At 45.4% G+C, this 21,296-nt stretch overlaps 1 protein-coding gene across 6 annotated transcripts in view; it reads left to right on the plus strand.

Moving 5' to 3' along the window:
* Positions 1-10,242: 10,242 nt before the first annotated feature.
* Positions 10,243-21,296, plus strand: part of DIXDC1 (DIX domain containing 1) — a 63,970-nt gene continuing 52,916 nt past the window's right edge. For 3 of the 6 annotated variants that reach the window (XM_039229171.1, XM_039229173.1, XM_039229172.1), the window contains exon 1: positions 10,246-10,621. In XM_039229171.1, the coding sequence (XP_039085102.1) occupies positions 10,562-10,621 (60 nt within the window). In that variant the 5' untranslated portion in view covers positions 10,246-10,561. Of the gene's footprint in view, positions 10,622-21,296 lie in introns of all 6 variants that reach the window. The other 3 variants (XM_039229174.1, XM_039229177.1, XM_039229176.1) reach the window with 2 other exon arrangements.

A 21,296-nucleotide genomic window follows, 5' to 3' on the forward strand; every position in this document is an offset into this window, starting at 1 on the left:
TGTCGGGAAGGCAGGGGGCGGGGTCAAGGCCCGCGGGGTTGTGGTCTCGGCCGGAGGCGGGGCCGGACGGGCAGGGGGCGGGGCCCAGGTCAGCCGGGACTGGCTCGCGCCAGCCGGAGGTGGGCGGGGCGAGATCGGGCTGGCCTCCGCGTCACCATGGCAGCGGGAACGCGGCGGCGGCGGCGGCGCGGCGGCGGCGCGGCAGCGGGAGGCCTTGCTCAGAAGAGCTGGGGTCAGAGATGCTGAACCAGACGTACGGGTGAAATAGGAGGTAGGTGCTAAAGGTGGGAGGTGCCTGGGAAACATAATTACCACTGGCTGAGCATCCAGATCACAAATGAGGACACATGGAGGGGTGAGATGGGGGTGCGGGGGAAGTGTTGAAAAGAAGCAGGCGGAAGTTTCAGGTTCAGAACCGGCTCTGAGCCTTACAGGTGCTTAGGATGAAGTTTCTGATTCAGACTTTGAGAGCTTGGAGACCCGAGTAGTAACGCACGCCCCCTTTCAGTCTGTACGCTGTTCTCCCCAAATACCAACGCCCCTCAGTTGATCCCTGAGACGGATAATTCCTTAAGGCCGACACAGTATTGAGAATGGAATCACAGCACGAAATAGTTGGTAAATAATAGTACCAACTTCGTAGAATGTTTGGAGTTAAAAAAAAAAAACAACACTTGGAACAGTATATAGTCTGTAGCCAATTATCGGCTGCCATTATCATCATCATCATCACTTTCCCAGCTTGTTCTCTGGCACAGACCTCGTGCAAGTGGATTCAGAAGAAGTGACTAGAAAACTTACTCCATCACTAATTGGCAGAGGAACTCCCTAGCCTGTTACTATTAGCTGGGGGTTAATAAAGTGAACTTCATTTCCAACGTTATTTACCATGTCGGTCTAATATACTGTAGGTGATAACACTTTGTAAACTTAAAGTACTATGTAAAACATTTCTTCCATAAAATATAAATGCAGCCTGTCTAGGTTAAAACGGAATTCCTGAGGATGAATGGAAGTGCATGCCAGAAGCAGAGCCCCCAGTATTTGTCCTGATTGTCTTCAGAATCCTTCCTATGGTCATTGACTGATAAATGTAGGGAGGAGAGAAAATACATCCTTGCTTGACTGATAGGGAAGCATTGCTCTTTACTTTATTATTACTAAGCCTAACTGGCTAGTTTTTAAAATGCCCTTGGGATAGCCCTGTTGTGATTATAGTATCTTTGGCTGGATTTCCTGCTAACCAGGGTACTATTTCTGAAACTTCTAGCTAGATGGCATATGTTGGTAGATTTGGAGCAGGAGCCTGACCCTAATAGATTGGTTTATCTTTGGAATTTTTTTTCCCTGTTCTGTATTTTTGCACATTCTCCCTCTTCCTATTTTAAGGTGGCCCTGATCCGGCTTTTCTAGGGACTCCGAAGATGGGGACTCAAGTGGTTAGGAGACTCTATAACTCCCTGATGCCCGCAGAGCCCTCTGTAAGTTTCTGGTGTACTGTTGAAAGGAGTGTGATGACATTAATTGAATTTTAGTACAGTTCTGCAACTGGGGGATTTCTCCATCAGGACTCAGATCCTGGAACAAAACTGTCATACATTTGCTTTCTTTTCTTGCTTCCCCTTGTGGAAATTCTAGCTCTCTTGATTCATCATTAATAAAACCAGGAAGAGGTTGAAAAATTCTAGCAATTAGTCAGAATATGCATTGTTTAAAAGATTTAAACAATGTTTGTTATAGAAATAATTCATGTTAGGGGCGCCTGGGTGGCTTAGTTGGTTAAGCGTCCGACTTTCATTTAGGTCATGATCTCGCGGTTCGTGGGTTCGAGCCCCGCGTCGGGCTCTGTGCTGACTGCCAGCTCGGAGCCTGGAGCCTGTTTCGGTCTGTGACTCCCTCTCTCTCTGACCCTCCCCTGCTCACGCGCTCTCTCTCTCTCTCTCCTAGAAATAAATAAAACATTAAAAAAAAAGTTAATAAAAAAAAGAAATAATTCATGTTAATTATAGAGCATTTAAGAAATATTGCAAACCATGATTTTAAAAAAAAACCCATAATGCTTCTATCCAGAAGCTATCACTTAATATTTTAGAATGTAGTATTTTCTTCTAGCCTTTTTATGTGTAATTACTTACATATTTAAGACCAAATTATGCCCACACTTTTTGGCTTTTGCTTTTAAAAAAATTTTTTTTAATGTTTATTTATTCTCGAGAGAGACAGAGACAGAGCATGAGTAGAGGAGGGGCAGAGTGAGAGAGGGACACAATCTGAAGCAGGCTCCAGGTTCTGAGCTGTCAGCACAGTGCCTGATGCTAGGCTCAAACTCAGAAACCATGAGATCATGAGCTGAGCTGAAGTCAGATGCCTAACTGACTGAGCCACGCAGGAGCCCCAGACTTTTGCTTTTTTTAACTTAATGTTTGTTAATATGAAATTGTTAAAATATTTGTTTAATATGGCTACAAATGTTTGGTAAACATTATAAGGCTTCTAATTTTTTTTTTTAATGTTTTTAATTTTTTTCTGACAGAGAGAGACAGCATGAGCAGGGGAGGGTCAGAGAGAGAGGGAGACACAGAATCTGAAACAGGCTCCAGGCTCCGAGCTAGCTGTCAGCACAGAGCCCCGAACCCACGAACCGTGAGATCATGACCTGAGCTGAAGTCGGATGCTTAACCGACTGAGCCCATCCAGGCACCCCTGTGACTCTAATTTTCTTGACCATTTTTCTGTTTGTTGGACTTTTAGGTTCCCCGCATCCATTATAAATGATGAATTGATTTCCTCATTTAAGACTTTTTTCCTCCTTAGGGTAGAGTTCCAGAAGTAGAATCCCTGGGTCAAAGAATATGAATATTTTAAGTAATATGTTACCTATTAAAGGAAGAATCCTGGTGTCAAATTATATATACATCCTCCAGAAGGCAGAGGGTCATCAGCTGATAGAAGGTATCTTGGTAGAAATCTGGCAACATCTTGCAATGACATCTCAGGTCCTGCAGAAAGATGATTTCATGATAGTGTAGTTATGACCCCTAACATATTATGAATGTCAGTCCAGAGGTATGGAGACTTGGGTAGTGTGACACAGTAGAGAAATTCAAGGATCAATTCCAAAATATCCACCAGATGTCGCTAGTCTTAATCTAATTTCTACCCCCCAGGATTACTAGCAGATAACTTTTGAAACGTGAATTTAAAAAATTCATGTAGAATATATTTGCATATCTGTTTAAGTAAAGTTTATATTAAGCACTAGCATCTGGTGATCACTTTGGCAGCATCCTCCTCTAGTCTCTTCCCATTCTGTCTTTTTTCCTTTTTCTACCCACTCAGTCTGTCACACTCACCCTGTACACTCTGTCCCCACATACTAATATTGGATTCTCAGTTTTACTAGTCGCCCTTTTACTATTCTTTCTTTCAGTCTTGTTTCTTGCCTCTATGTGTATCCATGTATTTATGTGTAACTGTGAGCTCCTGAAGTTTTGCTAAAAGAATAGGACCTGGCATATAATGACATACAACAAACACTCAACATACATCTAGTGACTGTTTAATGAAAAAAAAATGCATTGTTGAAGAAGAAAATATAGAAGGATACCAGGAATTATTTGTATTTGTCTTAGAAATACACTGAAAGAGACAAAATTCACACTTCTTTTTTTAATATAAATTTATATATTTATTTATTTTTGATAGAGAGAGCTCAAGTGAGCAAGAGGCAGAGAGAGAGAATCTCAGGAGGTGCAGAGAGAGGGATAGAGAGTATGAAGCCCAGAGCAGGGCTTGACACTTAACCAATTGAGCCACCCAGGCACCATAAGATTCACACTTCTAATTTAACTATAACTAAGTGCTAAGTGATGCAATATAGAACATGCTATTGATACGATTTGAAGTCTGGGTTTGGGAGCAATGGTTAAGAAAGAATTCTTGAGACATTTTTAGTGCAAAAAATGTGTTTTTATTATAGCACAGGGAGAAGATCCTTGGGCAGAAAGAGGGGTCCTATAAATGAGAGGTGTGACAGATGATATATTTTTAAGTTTGTGGAGGAAGTGGGGGTAGAGCTAGTGTAAATTTCTAAGCAATTTCTGTATGCTGAAAGCAGGGACTACAGGCCTTTGGAGGTCTGGCTGTGGTCAAGATGAGGTTGCTTTTAGTCCCTAATAAAATATCAACATTAAGGCAGCCATCAGTTGCTTGAGGAGTGTCACACTCTGCATGTCTCAGATATTTATCAGAGGACTCCAAGTTGTAAGGAGATTTAATATAAGTTAAATTTTCTTGCTTTTGTTCTCATCACAATGACCTTCGAATTACATAGACTTTTTAAAAATATTTATTTATTTTTGAGAGAAGAGAGCCTGAATGGGGTAGGGACAGTGAGAGAGAGGGACAGAGGATCTAAAGCGGGCTCTGTACTGGCAGCAGTGATCTCCATGCGAGGTTCAAACCCATGAACCATGAGATCATGACCCTAGTCGAAGTTGGACACTCAACCTACTGAGCCACCCAGGCGCCCATGACCTTTAGATTATAAAAGAAGAATATTTATGTATTGAGCATCTACTTATGTGCCAGTAAATATTTTTGGTTCTAGAGATAAACCAGTAACAAAACATACAAAATTTCCTGCTCTCATGGACAGGGAGAGACTGACAATAAGCAAACAAACAAATAAATATGGAATATAGAGGACAGTGATGAATACTAGGAAGAAAAATAAAAATAAATCAGGCAAAAGAGGTTTGGGAGTACCTGGGTGAGGGAGTGTTGTCATTTTAAATACAGTGGTCAGAGAAGGCCAAGATATAAAGTGATATTTGAGCAGAAACCTGGAAAAAGAACAAAAATGAACCAGGGGTTATCTGGGACATGAGGGTTCCAGACAGATTAAGATCAGATCCGTCTTGATTTTAAGAAAAACCAAAAGTGGTCAGAGGAGTTTCATGGGGAAGCAGAACCTGAAGTAGGCATGATAAAGATTTGAGTAGCAGAAGCGTGGAACATTCTAGACAGAAGAACAGTCATGAATGCATGGGCAGCGGGAGACAGTGAGGAGCCTGCTAACCTGAGCATAGGTGATTTGGGGGATGGCCATCAGAGTGGGACATGAGGAATTTATATCTGATGGGAAAAGGGAGTATTTGAAAACATTTGAGCATTTGAGCAGCAAGATGAATGCATTGTCTAAGGAAGATTAAGGGATGGAGACTAGCAGAAAAGGCCTGGAGACAAAGAGAGTGGTTTAGGAGCCAGGACACGTTTGTAGCCTTTGCCAGTAGATGTGAGCCCTTTTGTGTACATTTATGCTGATGTCTCTGAAGATAAATGCAGTAGAAATTGTAAACACATGTTACTGCCAAGAAACTCACTAATGTGTGAAAACAGAAAAAGATTAAGAAATTATTTCAGGGTCATTTAAAATATTTCCATTGACAATTTTAATTGTTTATTCAGACTGCCTTCCTGCTTCTTTATAGTCATTAATGATTGCCCACAATAGATGTATTAAATTTGCATAGGTGTGAATTTCACACATTTTACTTCTACACAGGCAGAAGTCACAGTCAATTTTTTACCAAATGACAATTCTATCTAAAAAAAATTTTTTAATATTTCTTATTTTGAGAGAGAGAGAGACAGAGTGTGAGCTGGGGAAGGACAGGGAGAGAGGGAGAAATAAAATCCAAAGCAGGCTCCAGGCTCTTAGCTGTCAGCACAGAGCCTGACGTGGGGCTCAAACCTATGAGCAAGATCATGACCTGAGCCGAAGTCAGATGCTTAACCGACTGAGCCACCCAGGCGCTCCATGACAGTTTTATTTAAAGCTCAAAGTCTTACTTGGGCTAACATGTTATTATCTGTGCTAATATAAATGATAAACGAGTTTGCCAGCGTTTCCTCCACTCATTCATTCATTCAACTAACTACATTTACTGAATACCTTTTTTCTTAAAAGTTTATTTATTTTTTTTGAGAGAGAGAGAGAGAGAGAATCCTAAACTGGCTCCATGCTGTCAGTGCAGAGCCTAATGCAGAGCTCAGTCCCATGAACCATGAGATCATGACCTGAGCTGAGATCAAAAGTCGGTTGCTTAACCGACTGAGCCACCCAGGTGCCCTGATATTTACTGAGTACCTTTTGTGTTGAAAGCATCATATAAAAGTATTGCATTTTGATTAAGAACCCAGACTTTGGCTTTACCACTTAGCAGCAATAGAATCCATAGCAAATTACTTATCCTCTAGACCTGTCTTTCTTCATCCATAAAATGGGGTTAACAAAATATCCCTACTAATTGTGGTCATCAAATGAGCTAACGTATGTAAGTGCTTAGTATAGGGTGTGGTACGTAAAAGTTCAATTTTGCTATTATTATTGTTGTAGATAGATATTTGGGTAGCTTTTAGTTGGTGAGGGAAGTCTTTGCCATTATTGTTAAAGTAATACAGGACTGGGGCGCCTGGGTGGCTTAGTCGGTTAAGTGTCCGACTTTCGCTCAGGTCATGATCTCGCAGTTCGTGGGTTTGAGCCCTGCGTCGGGCTCTGTGCTGACTGCCAGCTCAGAGCCTGGAGCCTGTTTCAGTCTGTGACTCCCTCTCTCTCTGACCCTCCCCTGCTCACGCTGTCTCTCTCTCTCTCTCCTAGAAATAAATAAAAAACATTAAAAAAAATTAAAATAATACAGGACTGACAAGGTCTGGTATAATTTCAGAAACCAGGCAGCATGGCAGAGATACGCAGAAAGCGGCTTGCTTGGACCCTTTCCTCTCCTCCCAGGCAGAGACACTGACAAGCCAGCAGGGGTGGGAGTGGTTCCAGAAACCTGGATGGGCTTGGGCTCGCAGTTTTCCCCACATTCCAGCACCATGGGATGCAGATCACTGTCCTAGTTACTCCTGGATCTTTCAGCTAACCCACTTACTCTCCCAGCTCCTACGCTGATGTCACAGCAGAGTGAGATGGGGAAGATGGAGGCAATAGTAAATGTGAGTGCTGCTTAGAACTGAAGCTCAGTTCTTCACTTGGGCTGCCTTGTAAGGCAGACCGTGATAAATACGGTGAGCACACCTTCTGAGCAAAAAAATCCCTTTGAGATTATATGCTCCAACAGGAATTTTGTGCTTTCTCCAAGTGTGAGAGGCAGACTATATGTGAAAATATGATTTTTAGAACATCTCATTAGTTGTGTGGGGAAAATGGCACAAAATATTTTAAAATGGTACTATCTAAATTTAAATGAATTAGAAGTAAATGCTAATATTACTAGGAATTTATCCAAAGGATACAGGAGTGCTGATGCACAGGGGCACATGTACCCCAATGTTTATAGCAACACTTTCAACAATAGCCAAATTATGGAAAGAACCCAAATGTCCATCAACGGATGAATGGATAAAGAAAATGTGGTTTATATATACAATGGAATACAGCTTGGCAATGAGAAAGAATGAAATCTTGCCATTTGCAGCAATGTGTATGGAACTGGAAGGTGTTATGCTAAGTGAAATAGGTCAGACAGAGAAGGACAGATATCATATGTTTTCACTCATATGTGGATCTTGAGAAACTTAACAGAAGACCAAGGGGGAAGGAAAGGGGAGAAACAAAGTTACAGAGAGAGAGGGAGGCAAACCATAAGAGACTCTCAAATACAGAGAACAAACTGAGGGTTGATGGGAGGGGAAAATAGTTGATGGGCATTGAGGAGGGCACTTGTTGGGATGAGCACTGGATGTTGTATTTAAGTGATGAATCATGGGAATCTACCCCAAAAACCAAGAGCACATTTTACATTTTAAGTGCTCAATAAACACTTATAGCCAGTGGCCACTGGATTGGACGGCACAGATATAGAACGTTTCCACCATCACACTGCACACGACTCCTGGAGAGTATGTGGTTGACATAATTACAGACTTCTAGGGAATAGTATAGTTGTGGACCATGTGCCCTGTAATAAATCTTGTATCTATTCACCATAGTCACCTCTAATTCCTCCAGCATGCTGGGGGACGCAGGGCAAATAGCATAGGGGTGAGCATCAGAGGCATTTGGTTCAGATCTTAACGCCCATACTGATTTGCTAAGTGACTGTAAATAACTCCCCTAGCCTTCGTTCCTTCATGTCTGTCAAATGAAACTTCTTCTTCTTCTTTTTTTTTTTTAGCTTTAAAATCGAGTAATCTAATGAGTCCTTTCCCAGGAATATTGAGCACATAGGTCCTACTTTGAAAAAGGACTTGTTGGGGCACCTGGGTGGCTCAGTTGGTTAAACATCTGACTTCAGCTCAAGTCATGATCTCACATAATGATCTCACAGTTCGTGGGTTCAAGCCCCACATTTGGCTCTGTGCTGACAGCTAGCTCAGAGCCTGGAGCCTGCTTCAGATTCTGTGTCTCCCTCTTTCTCTACCCCTCCCCCTTGTGCTCTATTTCTGTCTCAAAAATAAATAAATGTAAAAAAATTTTTTTTTACTAAAGAAAAGAAAAAGGTCTTGTTCTTTGAGAAACAGTGACCTTTTGGTATATAACTATCAGCAGGACCTCCCTCTGAAGTCTTAGTATTTTTGATAGTATTTTTGATCTAAAGCATGATGGGCTGTCAGAATCAGAATCCTCTGTCTAGGGATCCATTGACTCAGTGTTTTGGTTTTGCATCACTATGCACATAGACATGTTGCATACAATTTTACGTTGTTAGAAGTTTCATGCTTCTCTTTTAAAAGGGCCTTTTGCAGTAATATGAATTAGTGACTCACCTGATGGTATTATACCATGAACTGTGGTCATGGCCAGGGGTATTTGGGGTAACTAAATTATGAAGGACGGTGGTCTTCTGACTTTTGGGCTGATCAGGTGCAGTTTGATTTGGTGCTGTGGCTTTTCCCTGGCCTTTGCCAGAATCGAACACACAACATCCACGCCATCAGTACTTAACACCTCTCCTGGCCTTCGGCTTCCTGCTTGCTGCCTCCTGGGAGAGGTGTGTCTTTCTCAGAAGTATCTCTGTGTTTAGCAGCTTCAGACATTCGGGCACGATGTTGCTAGTTCCGGATGCTTGGGGATTTTCTTTTTCTCTAGTGACCTGAGGAGGAGGAGGAGAGGGAGGAGGAGGTCATTAGGTTGAAAAGAGCCGTTACTGACTTTTCTTGCTAAGGTACCAATGGGAATTTGGAGAAGGAATTTGGGCCTTCTGCAAAAGCAGGAGTGTAGATCCTAGCTCCTCAAACTGTCTTTGTCACTGACCAGCTGTGTCCCTGGGCAAGGCCCTGACCTTTTCTGAGCCTTAACATTCTGTAAATCCTTCCCCTCCATCTGGGATCACGAGGTGTAACATAATATGGGTGTTTTTTCAGCTTCTGGTTTTCCTATAGAAACAAGAATGTGCACTGAGAGTACAAATGACTGGTATTCCTAAAAATAAATAATCAAGGCTGTGACTTGAATAACTAGCAACAGAGGGGAATAGCGGTTTCATTTGAGCAAGCTTTTACCTAACTCTTTCAAAAGCTCCAGGACATTTTTGTAGAGTTTCTTTTAATTAAAACCCATTTAATTCATTTAAAGCTCACTAAAAACATGGGCGTTACATTTTAGCGGTTATTTTTAAAGAAAGAAAGAGAGGCTTTTTGGAGTATAGCCTTAGTGATCCTTGGTTTACCCTTTATGTTTCTGTTGTGATCCTATGGGATTTGTTTAGTACTACTTCTATTAAATGTATACTGATGCCATCAGTAATTCAAGTTCTATCTTCTTTTTTCCCCTCTCCTTCTGGCTGGTTTTTCTCACTTTTTTTTTTTTCCCTTGTCCCTTCTGCTTCCCCTTCTTTAGCCTAACCTCACTGCCCAGGCCTCTGTGGAAAAAGGTTGCTGTTTTTAGCTAGGTTGGGGGAAAAATCCTGATTCACTCGCCTCCCCACCTACCTTGTGGTGGGGCACTTGGCCTTAAATCAGAAAGCGTGTGTGTGAGCACCACCGCGCGCTCACGCCGGCACGCCCGCCTGCAGACTTGGTGTGTGCGCTCGTGTGTGATTGCAAGCACACGCCGGCACGCCCGACGGTGTGTCAACGAGTGTATGTGTGTGCGCTCACGTGTGTGTATGCTCGCAGCGCGCGCACACACCGGCACGCCCGCCTAGGGGCCTGGTGTGTGTCTGCAGCGTAGACACACACGCCCGCCTCCAGCCCGGTGTGTGTTGTACGCAGTGTGTGTGTGTGTGTGTGCGCGCGCGCGCGCGCCCGCGGTGCTCCCCCTTACGCACGCGGGGCGGGGGGCTGCCAGCCAGCGCCCCTCCACCCTCTGCGCGCCCAGCTGTTTCTATAGGAACCGTGGCAGCGCCCGGGCCCCTCCGGCAGAGGCCCCGGTGCGAGCATGCCCAGTGGAAGCCGCTAGTTTGGCTCGGGTCTAGGTTTCCAGTAAGTGGCCTGCGGGACTCCGGAGAGATCCCAATGAGCTGAGCGGAGAGCCTTTGTGTTCAGCGGGAGGAGGCGGTGGCGGCAGCCGCCGGGCCTGGAGACCCCGCCCGGGGAGCCCCCGGCAGGAACAATGCTAGCCTGCCTGACCCGGGGGAACTTACTGGACGTCCTGCAGGAGGGCTTCAATGAGGTAACTGTCTGCTCCTCCCACTCCCAGCTCCCCTCCCCCAACGCCTCCCGCCTAATCTCTAGAAGGGGTCCTCACGGGGATCCCAGATCGGTTCCCCAGCAGAGCCCTAAGGGGCTAAAGTAGTGGTTAAGGTGCAGCGAGATGGCTAATCGGGAGGAATCAGAAGGGCCGCCTGCCTCCAGCAAAGCTGGGCGATGCCCTTCTCTGGCGGCTCACCTGAGCCCAGCAGACAGGGCCACGAACTTAGAGGTCATCTCCTTCCAAACGAGGGGGTCTCCACACTTCCCGGGGATTCTCCCCAGGAGAGCCACCCGCCCCCCCCCCTCCTCCGGGAAGTCCTTGAATGTATCACAGTTGTACTCATTCTTCAGGAGCTTACTGGGTGGGCCAAGTCAGGGATGGGGTGGAATTGCATTGGTAGAAAGTTTGAGAGAGGGCAGAGTGAGTAGGTGGTCCTTCTTCCTGTTTATATCTTTCCAGTCCCCGGGTAGTAGGTTTCTCCACAACCAAGGGCATGGTTGGCAGAGAGAGCCTAAGAGGTGAGAGGTTGCTTGAGTGTCTGGGCCCAGCGAGGGGGAGCTGGAATTGCTCCCTACTGTATGAGAGTGGGGAACTGGAGCCTCAGTCTGACAGGCAGTATGGGCTTGGACTGGGGGTGGGGGTTCTTCTTTTCACTGTTTCATCACAGAATTCTCTTGTTTCTTCTATGCTTTTTTGTGACCCAGGGAATTCTGGATTAGCACCCTCCCGCTTGTGATTTCCTCCGTGTGTCTTCCATTGCTTCTGAGCCCCACCCGTGGGTCCCCTTTTTCCAACACCCAGGGAGACCTTTATCAGGAGACTGAGACTGTTAGTTGTGTCTTTCATCCTTTCTCCCTACCTCTCCCTCACGTCCCTCTACGTCTCTCTTAAATATAAGACTTTTTAAAGATCAGTTTAACACATGAAAGCACCGTCTTCTTAAATATGAACATTACAGGCAAGACTGAGTGCCTTTGGCCACCCCTCCAATCCTGGCCTTTTCCCAGAGGTAACCCTTCTCATGAATTTGTGTATGCGACTGTCTTTCTTCCCTCAATTCCTGTTTCTGATTAAGAAGCTCTGTAGCTGACCTGTCTCAGAACCTTCCCAGCCCTGGCCCTGTGCCCCCAGCCTTGTCCCTGACACAGAGGAAAACTGTAGAAACGCTGTTCTCACCTCATCAAGTGAGTGGGAATTTTCCTCTGGCCGAGGGGTGTCACAACCTCCGCGGAGGGGTGGGGCTTGCATCCTGCCTGCACTGCCGGCCTCCTCATTGTGCATCAGGCCTCCCTGAGCGGATTATTAAGAAAGATTATTAAGAAAGAGCTACAGTCGGAGAGATGAAACACACACAAGCCGGGAAGCCACCTCTTTGAATGCTACTAGGTTCCTCTTCTCTCACTCTTGACCTCTGGGCCTCCCCTGGTCTCAAGCTTCCTATAGTCTGACTCATCCACCAGTTGTGGCAGAAGCTCCTTAGGCCCTTACACGCTTCCCCCCCCCTCTTTTTTTTTTTTAACTCGGCCCCCCAGCCCCACCCCCAGTATCAGGTCCCACTGTCTTATTAGGAGGAAGAAAGCAACACAGTCAGCCCTGGCCTTTGCCTTCTCCTGCTTTTCACTCCTGAACCTTACTTTTTCTTTTCTTTTTTTTTTAAATAGCTTCTTTTTCTTTTCTTTTCTTTTTTTTTTATGTTTTATTTATTTCTGAGAGAGAGACAGCATGAGCAGGGGAGGCTCAGAGAGAGAGGGAGACACAGAATCTGAAACAGGCTCCAGGCTCTGAGCTGTCAGCACAGAGCCCCACGCGGGGCTCGAACCCACGAACCGCGAGATCATGACCTAAGCTGAAGTCGGGCACTCAGCCGACTGAGCCACCCAAGCGCCCCCCTCCTAAACCTTTCAACTGAAAAGCCAGGTAAACTGCAGAGCCAAAAGGCTTGGCTGCGTTTTCATGCTTTAGTGTGCTTCCATAAATATGCTCTGACCTCCCGTTCCTGTCAAACATAGGGAAAAAGGACAGCAGGAGTGTTCTCTGCTTGTGGTCTGTTCGTCAAAATGACACAGACAACTTTATAATCAGCTCATCTAGAATCATGCAGTAATGCCTCTTGTCCCTCTCTGATATTTGATTTTTCTGCCCATACTGTACAGACTTGGGTAGAATCCATCCCTTCTATTTGTAGATTGCTCTGTTTGCAGAACTCTGATAGCCAATAGATACTGCTGGTTTCTCTGAGAAATTGACATAATCTAAATAATAATAACAGTGATATGTTACATCCCGTTGGCTCCTTGGAGTTTAAGTAATTCTTTCACGTACATAAGAAATTGTATTAAATAATTCTTTTCACATAGAGAATCACATTTAGTGGTACGGAATAATGCTACAATTGGTTATTTGAGAGTTGATGGAGCCTGGATCGATCTATTCCAGGTTCTAGGGCTGCTTAATAGATTCAGTAATATTCTGTCTCTTTTGTTAGAGTCATGTGATAAGGATGTAAATAGGGACTTAAAAGCTGGTGTCAGAATACACTTTGATTCCTCTGGGAAACTCTTCCTACTGAGGCTAAGAATACCACACATGTGTCCAGTCATCTCCAGGGAATGATCCAAGCATAACTGAAGCCATTCTTCATCATCCAGATGCTCTATAGGTTTGTGTGGTGAGGGCTGTGACCTCATTCTGTGGCAGAGAAAGCTGCCACAGGAAATGAAGCTATGGCCTTAATTGGTTCATTATAAAGGGACCCTCCAGCAGAGAAAAACCCTGCCCTCTGAATCACGGCTTCCCTTGGCACGTTGTTGGCCTCTGTTCTCAGTCCCTTTGCCACCATGCATGACCGTTTTCTTCTACCACATTCCCTGGATAAAGCCGTGGCTTCGACACACCTGACAGATTACCCACAGAACTGATCTATGTCACTGCTGTGAATGCAGTTCCTTTAATTGATATGGCTAATCTGCATTGTGAATTATCCACAAATTTTGGCTGCTGCCACATTCTGTAGCCTACCCTGGCTGTCATCCTCCATCTCCTGTGTTCTGGGCCCGGCCAGGCTTTTCATAGTTCACATTTTCCCCATTCTGCATGTGCCTTAAAGCTGTTGTTTTCTCTGCTACTTGGTGTTGATGTCGTCATATGAGCGAGCACTGTCTTTGGCTGATGTGCCAACATACATTTCTGCAAGTTTTTCCCTGGCGGCTGAACTTACTTTAAAAAAGACTTCGGTGAGGGGTGCCTGGGTGGCTTAGTTGGTTAAGCATCCGACTTCGGCTCAGGTCATGATCTCACAGCCCGTGGGTTTGAGCCCCGCATCGAGCTTTGTGCTGACAACTCAGAGCCTGGAGACTGTTTCATATTCTGTGTCTCCCTCTCTCTCTGCCCCTCCCCCGCTCGCTCTCTGTCTCCGTCTCTCAAAATAAAATAAAGACATAAAAAAAAAAAAAAAAGACTTCGCTGATTATGTTGGAGGACCCTGATAGACCTGGGACTCTGATATGGTTTGGCTGATAAACATTCACTCATTCAGTTATTTGGTGCATTTACCGGGTGAGGGTCTGGAGGAAATAATTGAAGCAAGAACGCTCGTTCCTGCTTCTAAGGAATTGATAGGGAGTGATTTGTAGGTGTGCCGAAGAAAACCGTAATAGGATACTTAACGTGGTAGGCCTCCTAAAAGAGGTGGTGTTCATGGGAGATCATAGGGCTCTCTTTCACTTAATGATGTCCTGAAAAGCACCAAATATTTACCAACCTACCCGCTCACTGGGGCCAGATTTTTTTCCCTGCATGGTAAAAACATGCACGGAAGCACTCACTCAACAGACATTCACTGGGCTACTGTGTTTACCAGACACCATGCCAGGCTCTGGAACCAGAAGTCCAGTAACATCGCATCTGTACCCTAGTGGAGCTCAGAGGTCAGTGAAAATAAAGTAAATATTCAGCGTATCAAACCTGGAGCAGCGGTGGTGACGCAGAGCGAACCGGAGGCTGGCTGTTGTGTAAATGGCCTGAGGGGCTGGAAGTTGTGGGGAATGATTTATTAAAATGTTGGTCAACATTTGGTCCTCCTCCTCCTCCTCCTTCTTTTTAATATTGACTGATTTCCCTTCTCCTCACCCAGCTTCTTGGCTTTGTGCCCACAGGAGTCCATGCCAGCTAAACAGATGCTCCCTGGCAGCAAGCTATCAGGCAGCTTTCTGTTCCCCATGGAGAGTGAAGGGCTGGCCAGGCGTGTGGAGCAGTGAGAGAGCACTGTTTGCTACGTACCACTCCCCCAGGCACTCAGAGAGACTGGGGAGCACTGGAAATGCTTCATTGGCCATTACTGGCCTTGTATAGGCTGCAGGGACCAAAGTCTCAAAATGACAAATTACTTAATATATTTCCATATATGTTAACCCCCAACCAGGCCCCGTTTAAGTGGTCATGAACAATGACCTTCAATGGTCACGTATGGTAAGGGGATATCCCAAAGGCTCTAAGAGTGAGCTCCACGACCTGTTTCTAGGATGGGAGACACTTGTAGACTATATAGTGATGTCCCACTCATTCATTCATTCATTCATTCACATGCATTTATTGAGCACTTACTTTATAACTTGTACTGAAGGAACAGAGTGTTTGTGGAACTTGCACCTAGTGGAAATTTTAAAATAAGGTTAGGATAGGGGCGCCTGGGTGGCTTAGTCGGTTAAGCGTCCGACTTTCGATTAGGTCATGATCTCGCGGTTCGTGGGTTCGAGCCCTGCGTCGGGCTCTCTGCTGACTGCCAGCTCAGAGCCTGGAGCCTGTTTCAGTCTGTGACTCCCTCTCTCTCTAACCCTCCCCTGCTCACGCTGTCTCTCTCTCTTTCTCTCCTAGAAATAAATAAAACATTTAAAAAATAAAAATAAAAAAATAAAATAAGGTTAGGAGAGGCACCTGGGTGGTGCAGTCGGTTGAGTGTCTGACTTCAGCTCAGGTCATGATCTTGTGGTCCATGGGTTCAAGCCCTGAATCAGGCTCTCTGCTGTCGGCACAGAGCCCACTTCGGATCCTGTTTCCCTCTCTCTCTGCCCCTCCCCCATTTGTGCGTGCATGTTCTCTTTCTCTCTCCCTCTTAAAAATAAACATTTTCCAAAAAGACACAGTTAGGAGATGAAATCTTTCAAAAATTCTTTAGTTTTTTCACCTTGTGGTATGTTATCCTTTTACCACTGGGCTGAACTCTAATACGAAGAGTGCTGCCCTTATAGGAAGAAGAAATTTAATGATATTTTTACTTGCGATCTTTTTCTTTTACCTAATTAGCTACCAGGTTCAATGGATAAGTAGCCTTTTCTGGCTTAGTAAAGGTCTGAAAGAGTTAATTGAAAAGATATACCATATTATGTCCGTTTCCTGGCAGAATTCAGGCCAATAAGAACTCAAGGCTTCCAAACCTCCTGCCTTCCCCTCAGTTTCTCAGCAGAGTCTCTCCAGCCCCTCATCTTCTGTGGCTGGAGGGTCTCAGTTCCACACAGGAATCTGGTTTCACTGTGAAGCTGATTTCCTTCCCGAGGCAGTCAGGTATCCTCCTGAACTCTAGCACACCACCGAAGCCCTGCTGCTTTTTTTGTTTGCCTTTCTTGCTTCCCAGCAGGGAGCCACAGAGCTCAGTTTTGGATGCTTCTACACTAGGAACCGTAAATCACAGACTTTCTTGGGAAAGCCCAGTCAGTGCCTTTTGCAACTCTAACCAAACAAGTCCCCTGTAGGAAGTCTCTTTGACCTTGAAGGTTAGAGCAGATAGAGAGGAGAGGCTAGGTTTGCAAACTGATTTGGAAGGAAGGGCAGGTCCCAAAGAGACACAGGAAAGAAAGCTACAATTGGCACAGAGTGGTTTCAAGGTCAAGATTTCTATAATGAGTGAAGATGGTGAACAGAACTGTCTCTACTTGGGAGAATTTTAACTTATATCGTAGGGTTATTTGGAGTGTCTTTGAGGGAGCTTGTGGAGATTATGGGGTTGCTAAGGGCCGCCCACACCAGCCACTCTTTGGTGCTACTGCTACTGACACAGCTTTACAGCCATTGAGTCTCCCCAAGCCAAAATCCTGCTCAGACAGCTTAGAGTGTTACTGTATCCACTTTTCCTCCCCCTGAGGCCCGACTCAAAGGACTGTCACAAAAACTCTGTCTTTCTAGATTTCTGGATTAAACAGGCGTCTTTCCAGCTTCCTCAGAACAAGTTAGAGATGTTAAATCTGGAGCAAGATTAGTTCTGTCACTGACATTGTGTTTGATTGTCTTGCTTTTTTTTTTTTTTATTAGTTTGATTTCAAGTGCCAAGAACCCATCTTGAGCTAGCAGAAATAGAAAGTGGAATTTACTGACTCATGGAATCCAAGGAAAGGCTGAAAAAGTAAACCATGGAAAGGGCAGGAATGGAGCAGAGTCCCAATGAAAATCAAGAACTCAAACACTGGAGGCTCCCTCCCCTGCTCTTTGCCCCTTATCTCTGGTTCTTTCTCTGGGTGCCTTTATTCCCTTTCACTCTATATGGCTTTTCTTTCTCAGGTGGGGATCGTGGCCTTTGGCAACATCTAAGTTTTATATCTTACAACTTTATCAAAGAAAGATGGGTGGGGAGAAGGAGACTGATTCTATTCCTGGAGGCCAGATCAAAAAATTCCAGAGATTGGCTGGACTTGAACAGTCAACTCAGCTGGACCAATCAGCTGTGGCCATTGGAGGAGGTGATGTCATACCAGCCCAGACCTAGGGCCCATCACTGTGTATGCAGGTGGGGCATGTTTCTACAGAAGGGGAATCACTGTGACCTGGGTAGCTACGCCCAGAGCTGTTAGCTCCACCACCCTGTGGGGCTGATTTGAATCTCTTGTCCTGTTGTGATCCTCCAGCTGTTGTTTTTGGAAATAGACCAAGAACTAGGAGCATAATCAAGATGTATATGTTCATTTTCCAGATATTTTCATCCTGCTGAACCTATTGGCATCTTGTCTTCACTGAATAATTGACTAATAAAATGATAGTGCTACAAGTAAACGAAATTTGGGGCGCCTGGGTGGCTTAGTCGGTTAAGCGTCCGACTTTCGCTTGGGTCATGATCTCGCAGTTCGTGGGTTCGAGCCCCGCGTCGGGCTCTGTGCTGACTGCCAGCTCAGAGCCTGGAGCCTGTTTCAGTCTGTGACTCCCTCTCTCTCTGACCCTCCCCTGCTCACGCTGTCTCTCTCTCTCTCCTAGAAATAAATAAAACATTAAAAAGTTAAAAAAAAAAAAAAAGAAGTAAATGAAATTCAGTGGGTTTTTTTTTTTTCCCCACCTGCTGCAAGAAGCCCTTAAGCTATCTCCTGTGGCTGGGGTAGGGAGTTAGAGGTAGAGGAAGAGCGAGTGAGTGAGCCTGGCTCTGGATCCCTCCCCGTGGCCCTAACTAGGGAATCTCTACTTCTCCCTATTTTACAGATCTGGCTCTCACATGGGTTTATAACTTGAGAAAAGATTATGGGACCAAAAAAAAGAAGGAAGAGGAGGAGGAGAATAAAACTACTAGTTCAACCCCCGAGAGTAACAGCCTCTTGCAAAAGCATATGGTATTTCATCTGCTGCAGAAGTAGCTCTAGTAAATTTTAAAACCAAGCAGCATTGCTACTCAGGGCCTAGGCTTGCAACACAGGCCTCTTTGAAGATAAACATCTTTGTGGGGGAAGTGGGTTGTGTGGCTGGTTCTCCTGAGTGTCTTTGTCCTTCAAATCCACTTGTTCAGAGCCAGCAGTAGGCGTTTATAGCCAGAACAGGGTCTGGCCTTCCCATTGGATGTGAGGTACAGATGTCTCCAGATCAAAGAGGAGGGTCACCTTAGAGCTTGGCTTCCCGGATCCGGCTTACTGGGTGGGCAGAGACCTAACCCGTGGATGACAGTGGCCCCACTCAGTTGTGAGTCTGCCATCCCTTTGTTAGATGCCATTGAGGAGTCTCTGTCAACATGCAGACATAGTGACATGACATTCTTCAATCAAAAAGATTTTATCAAGGATTCAATCAATGATTTAATCAGTGATACCAGTGATTTCATTTTTTTCAGTGAGTTCATGCTTCTCAGTTTTTTAAATGACTTGAATGTGGGCAGAACAGGAACAGTCCTCAGCACTTGGACACCCACCTACCGCTCTCCTGGACTGCCTGCAGGCCCCGAGATGGATACAGTCTAGCCTCCCGTCCCCACTGCAGTGATTGTCCCCTCTGTGCCACCACAGTGAGGCCACATCCTGGGATGTACTCCACAGAAGGGTAGTACCCTTGACACCTTGATCTCTGAGATTATGCTCTCTGCTCCCAACCTCAATTTCCACACTCCTCCCTTGCCATCAAACTCATTTTCAATCTCATCAGCCTTCTCTGTCCTTCAGGTTCTCAGTGCTCCTTTGACATCCTGTCCCCGGTGCAGATGCCACCGGTAGTCACTTCAAAGACGCTTTCACCAGCCCCCACACTCCCTTTGCTTCGTGATGGCTGCCCGTCCTGGATGCGCCCACCACGGGTTCCTCGCAGGCTGCCAAGCCGTGCCAGTGCCGGGGGCGATCATACCGCCCCGGCCATGGTTTCGGTGACAGAATCCTGGTTTGCAGCCCCAGCTGAGTCTTTGGTGCTACCAGGACATCTTTAGCAGTCACTGTTCTTCCCAGCTTCCCACAGCGTCCCTTCCTGCAGCCTCCTTCGTTCTGCCCGTCCCTGTCTCTCTCCGCAGCTAGCCGGCCTGCTGCATCATGGGGAGGGGCCGCTGGATTGGAGCTCCTTCCACTTCCCTCGGTCACCAGCTAGATCCCGAGACCTGACCTTTCACCGCTCACCTGCCTATTGGCACTGATTTCTGTCCCACCTTTTCCCCTTGAGCTCTTCTTCCCAGTTTATCTCTTAACTTAGACTAAAGACCCCCCTCTCCCCCACAGGCCTGAACCAAGAAACTACCCCTGAAGTAATACTGCCCAGACCAGTTTGAGCTTAACCCCTGACACCCCTGAGCTGATGGACTGCCGGGTGACCCATGGGATGACCAAAGGTTACCTTTACCTCATTATCGTACTAAAATCTCCACCCAAGGAGGAGCACAAGCCTCATTTACATAACATACTACACATGTATAGGCAAGTTTACCTGAAGCCCCGTGTGTGACCTTATGCCTGTGACTGCACACCAGGACAAAGCCTCCCCCTTGTGAATATTCATCCTAACCCTAAAGAAAAGGAACCCATCGGGGAGTTTTGGCTTTGCACCTTACTCCCTGTGATCTCCTTAATTTGCCGCAAATAAAAGTTTCCTTTGTGCCACAGCTCCACCTGCTGTGGTTTCTATATGTGACTCACCCTCGAGCAAACTCCTGCTAGTTAGTCCGGTGACACTTCTTGGCCATCTCGCCACGTAGGTACCTGCTCCAACCTCCTCACGGTCAGAGGAGGACGTCGTCCTCTCCTCTAAAACCTTGCCGCATCACTCACACCCTCCCCTTGAATCTGTTTCTCTCAGTCACTAAGGTCTCGGCTCTGCCTGCAGAGATCTTCCCTTCGAGCCACACCCTTGTTCCCTCACCCCCTTGTGCTCCAGCTCACACCCTCTCCTCCCCTCACTGCTCTCTTTCCCTGCTTCCTGGTGGCTGCCTGGTTCACTCCCGTCTGACTTCTCACCCATCACTCTGCAGTAACTGTACTCGAAAAGGTCACCAGAGCCTGTTAATTAAATGAAATGGGCTTTCTGGTCCTTAGCCTGACTTTTTGACAGCATTTGACCTTACTGACCACCCGTCTTAAAGTTCTGTCATCCTTGAATTCCTACATAGCACTTTCTCCTGGTTCTTTTTCAATCCATTGGATTGCCTAATTCTAAAATTATTTTTATTTATTTATTTATTTATTTATTTATTTAAAGTAAGCTCTACACCCAACATGAGGCTTGAACACACAGCCCTGAGATCAAGTGAGATCAAGAATCTCACACTCTATTGACTGAGCCAGCTGGGTGCCCCAATAATTGTAATTTTGCTCATGTCATTATATTCTTTGGAGTAAGGTGGAGCGGTTTCAGATCCCTTTTTTGCCATTCATCAGTGCTGTGGTCTCGAGCAAGGCCTCCTATGTAAGAAACAGGGCTAATTACATAGGCTTTAACCACTGGGTATGAGGATTAAAGGAGATAGTACATAAAAAGTGCCTCATTCAGTGGCCGACAAGAATTGGCAGTCAGCACATTTTCATGTTCTTCTTTCCCTTTGGTGCTCTTTCCACTCCCTTTCTTGCCAAAAAGCTTTTTAAAGTTCGTCTTATTTTTGGGGGTGTTGTAAGATACCAGGATTTGGAGTCAACATCGAATTCAAATTCCTTTTCTTCCACTTAGGAGCTCTTTGACCCTGGGCATGTTGTTGCTGTAAATTTTGGTTCCACATCTGTAAATTGGGGACTAGTGTGTGTGTATGCTTTGGAGGGGGTGATTAATAAATAAATATTAAATATATATTGCTTATGCATATATAAAATATTTTTATATGTTTATTTTTATAAATAAATTGGTAAAGTGCTTAGCACAGTCCTGGCAGGTTGTAAGCACTCAGTAGATGGTAGTTACTGCCTTATTTGCCCCTAGTCTGTGGCTTCTGCACACACATACTCTCACA

This window comes from Hyaena hyaena, unplaced genomic scaffold (genome assembly GCF_003009895.1).
Source record: "Hyaena hyaena isolate Hyena2069 unplaced genomic scaffold, ASM300989v1 scaffold_36, whole genome shotgun sequence".
Lineage (NCBI taxonomy): Eukaryota > Metazoa > Chordata > Mammalia > Carnivora > Hyaenidae > Hyaena > Hyaena hyaena.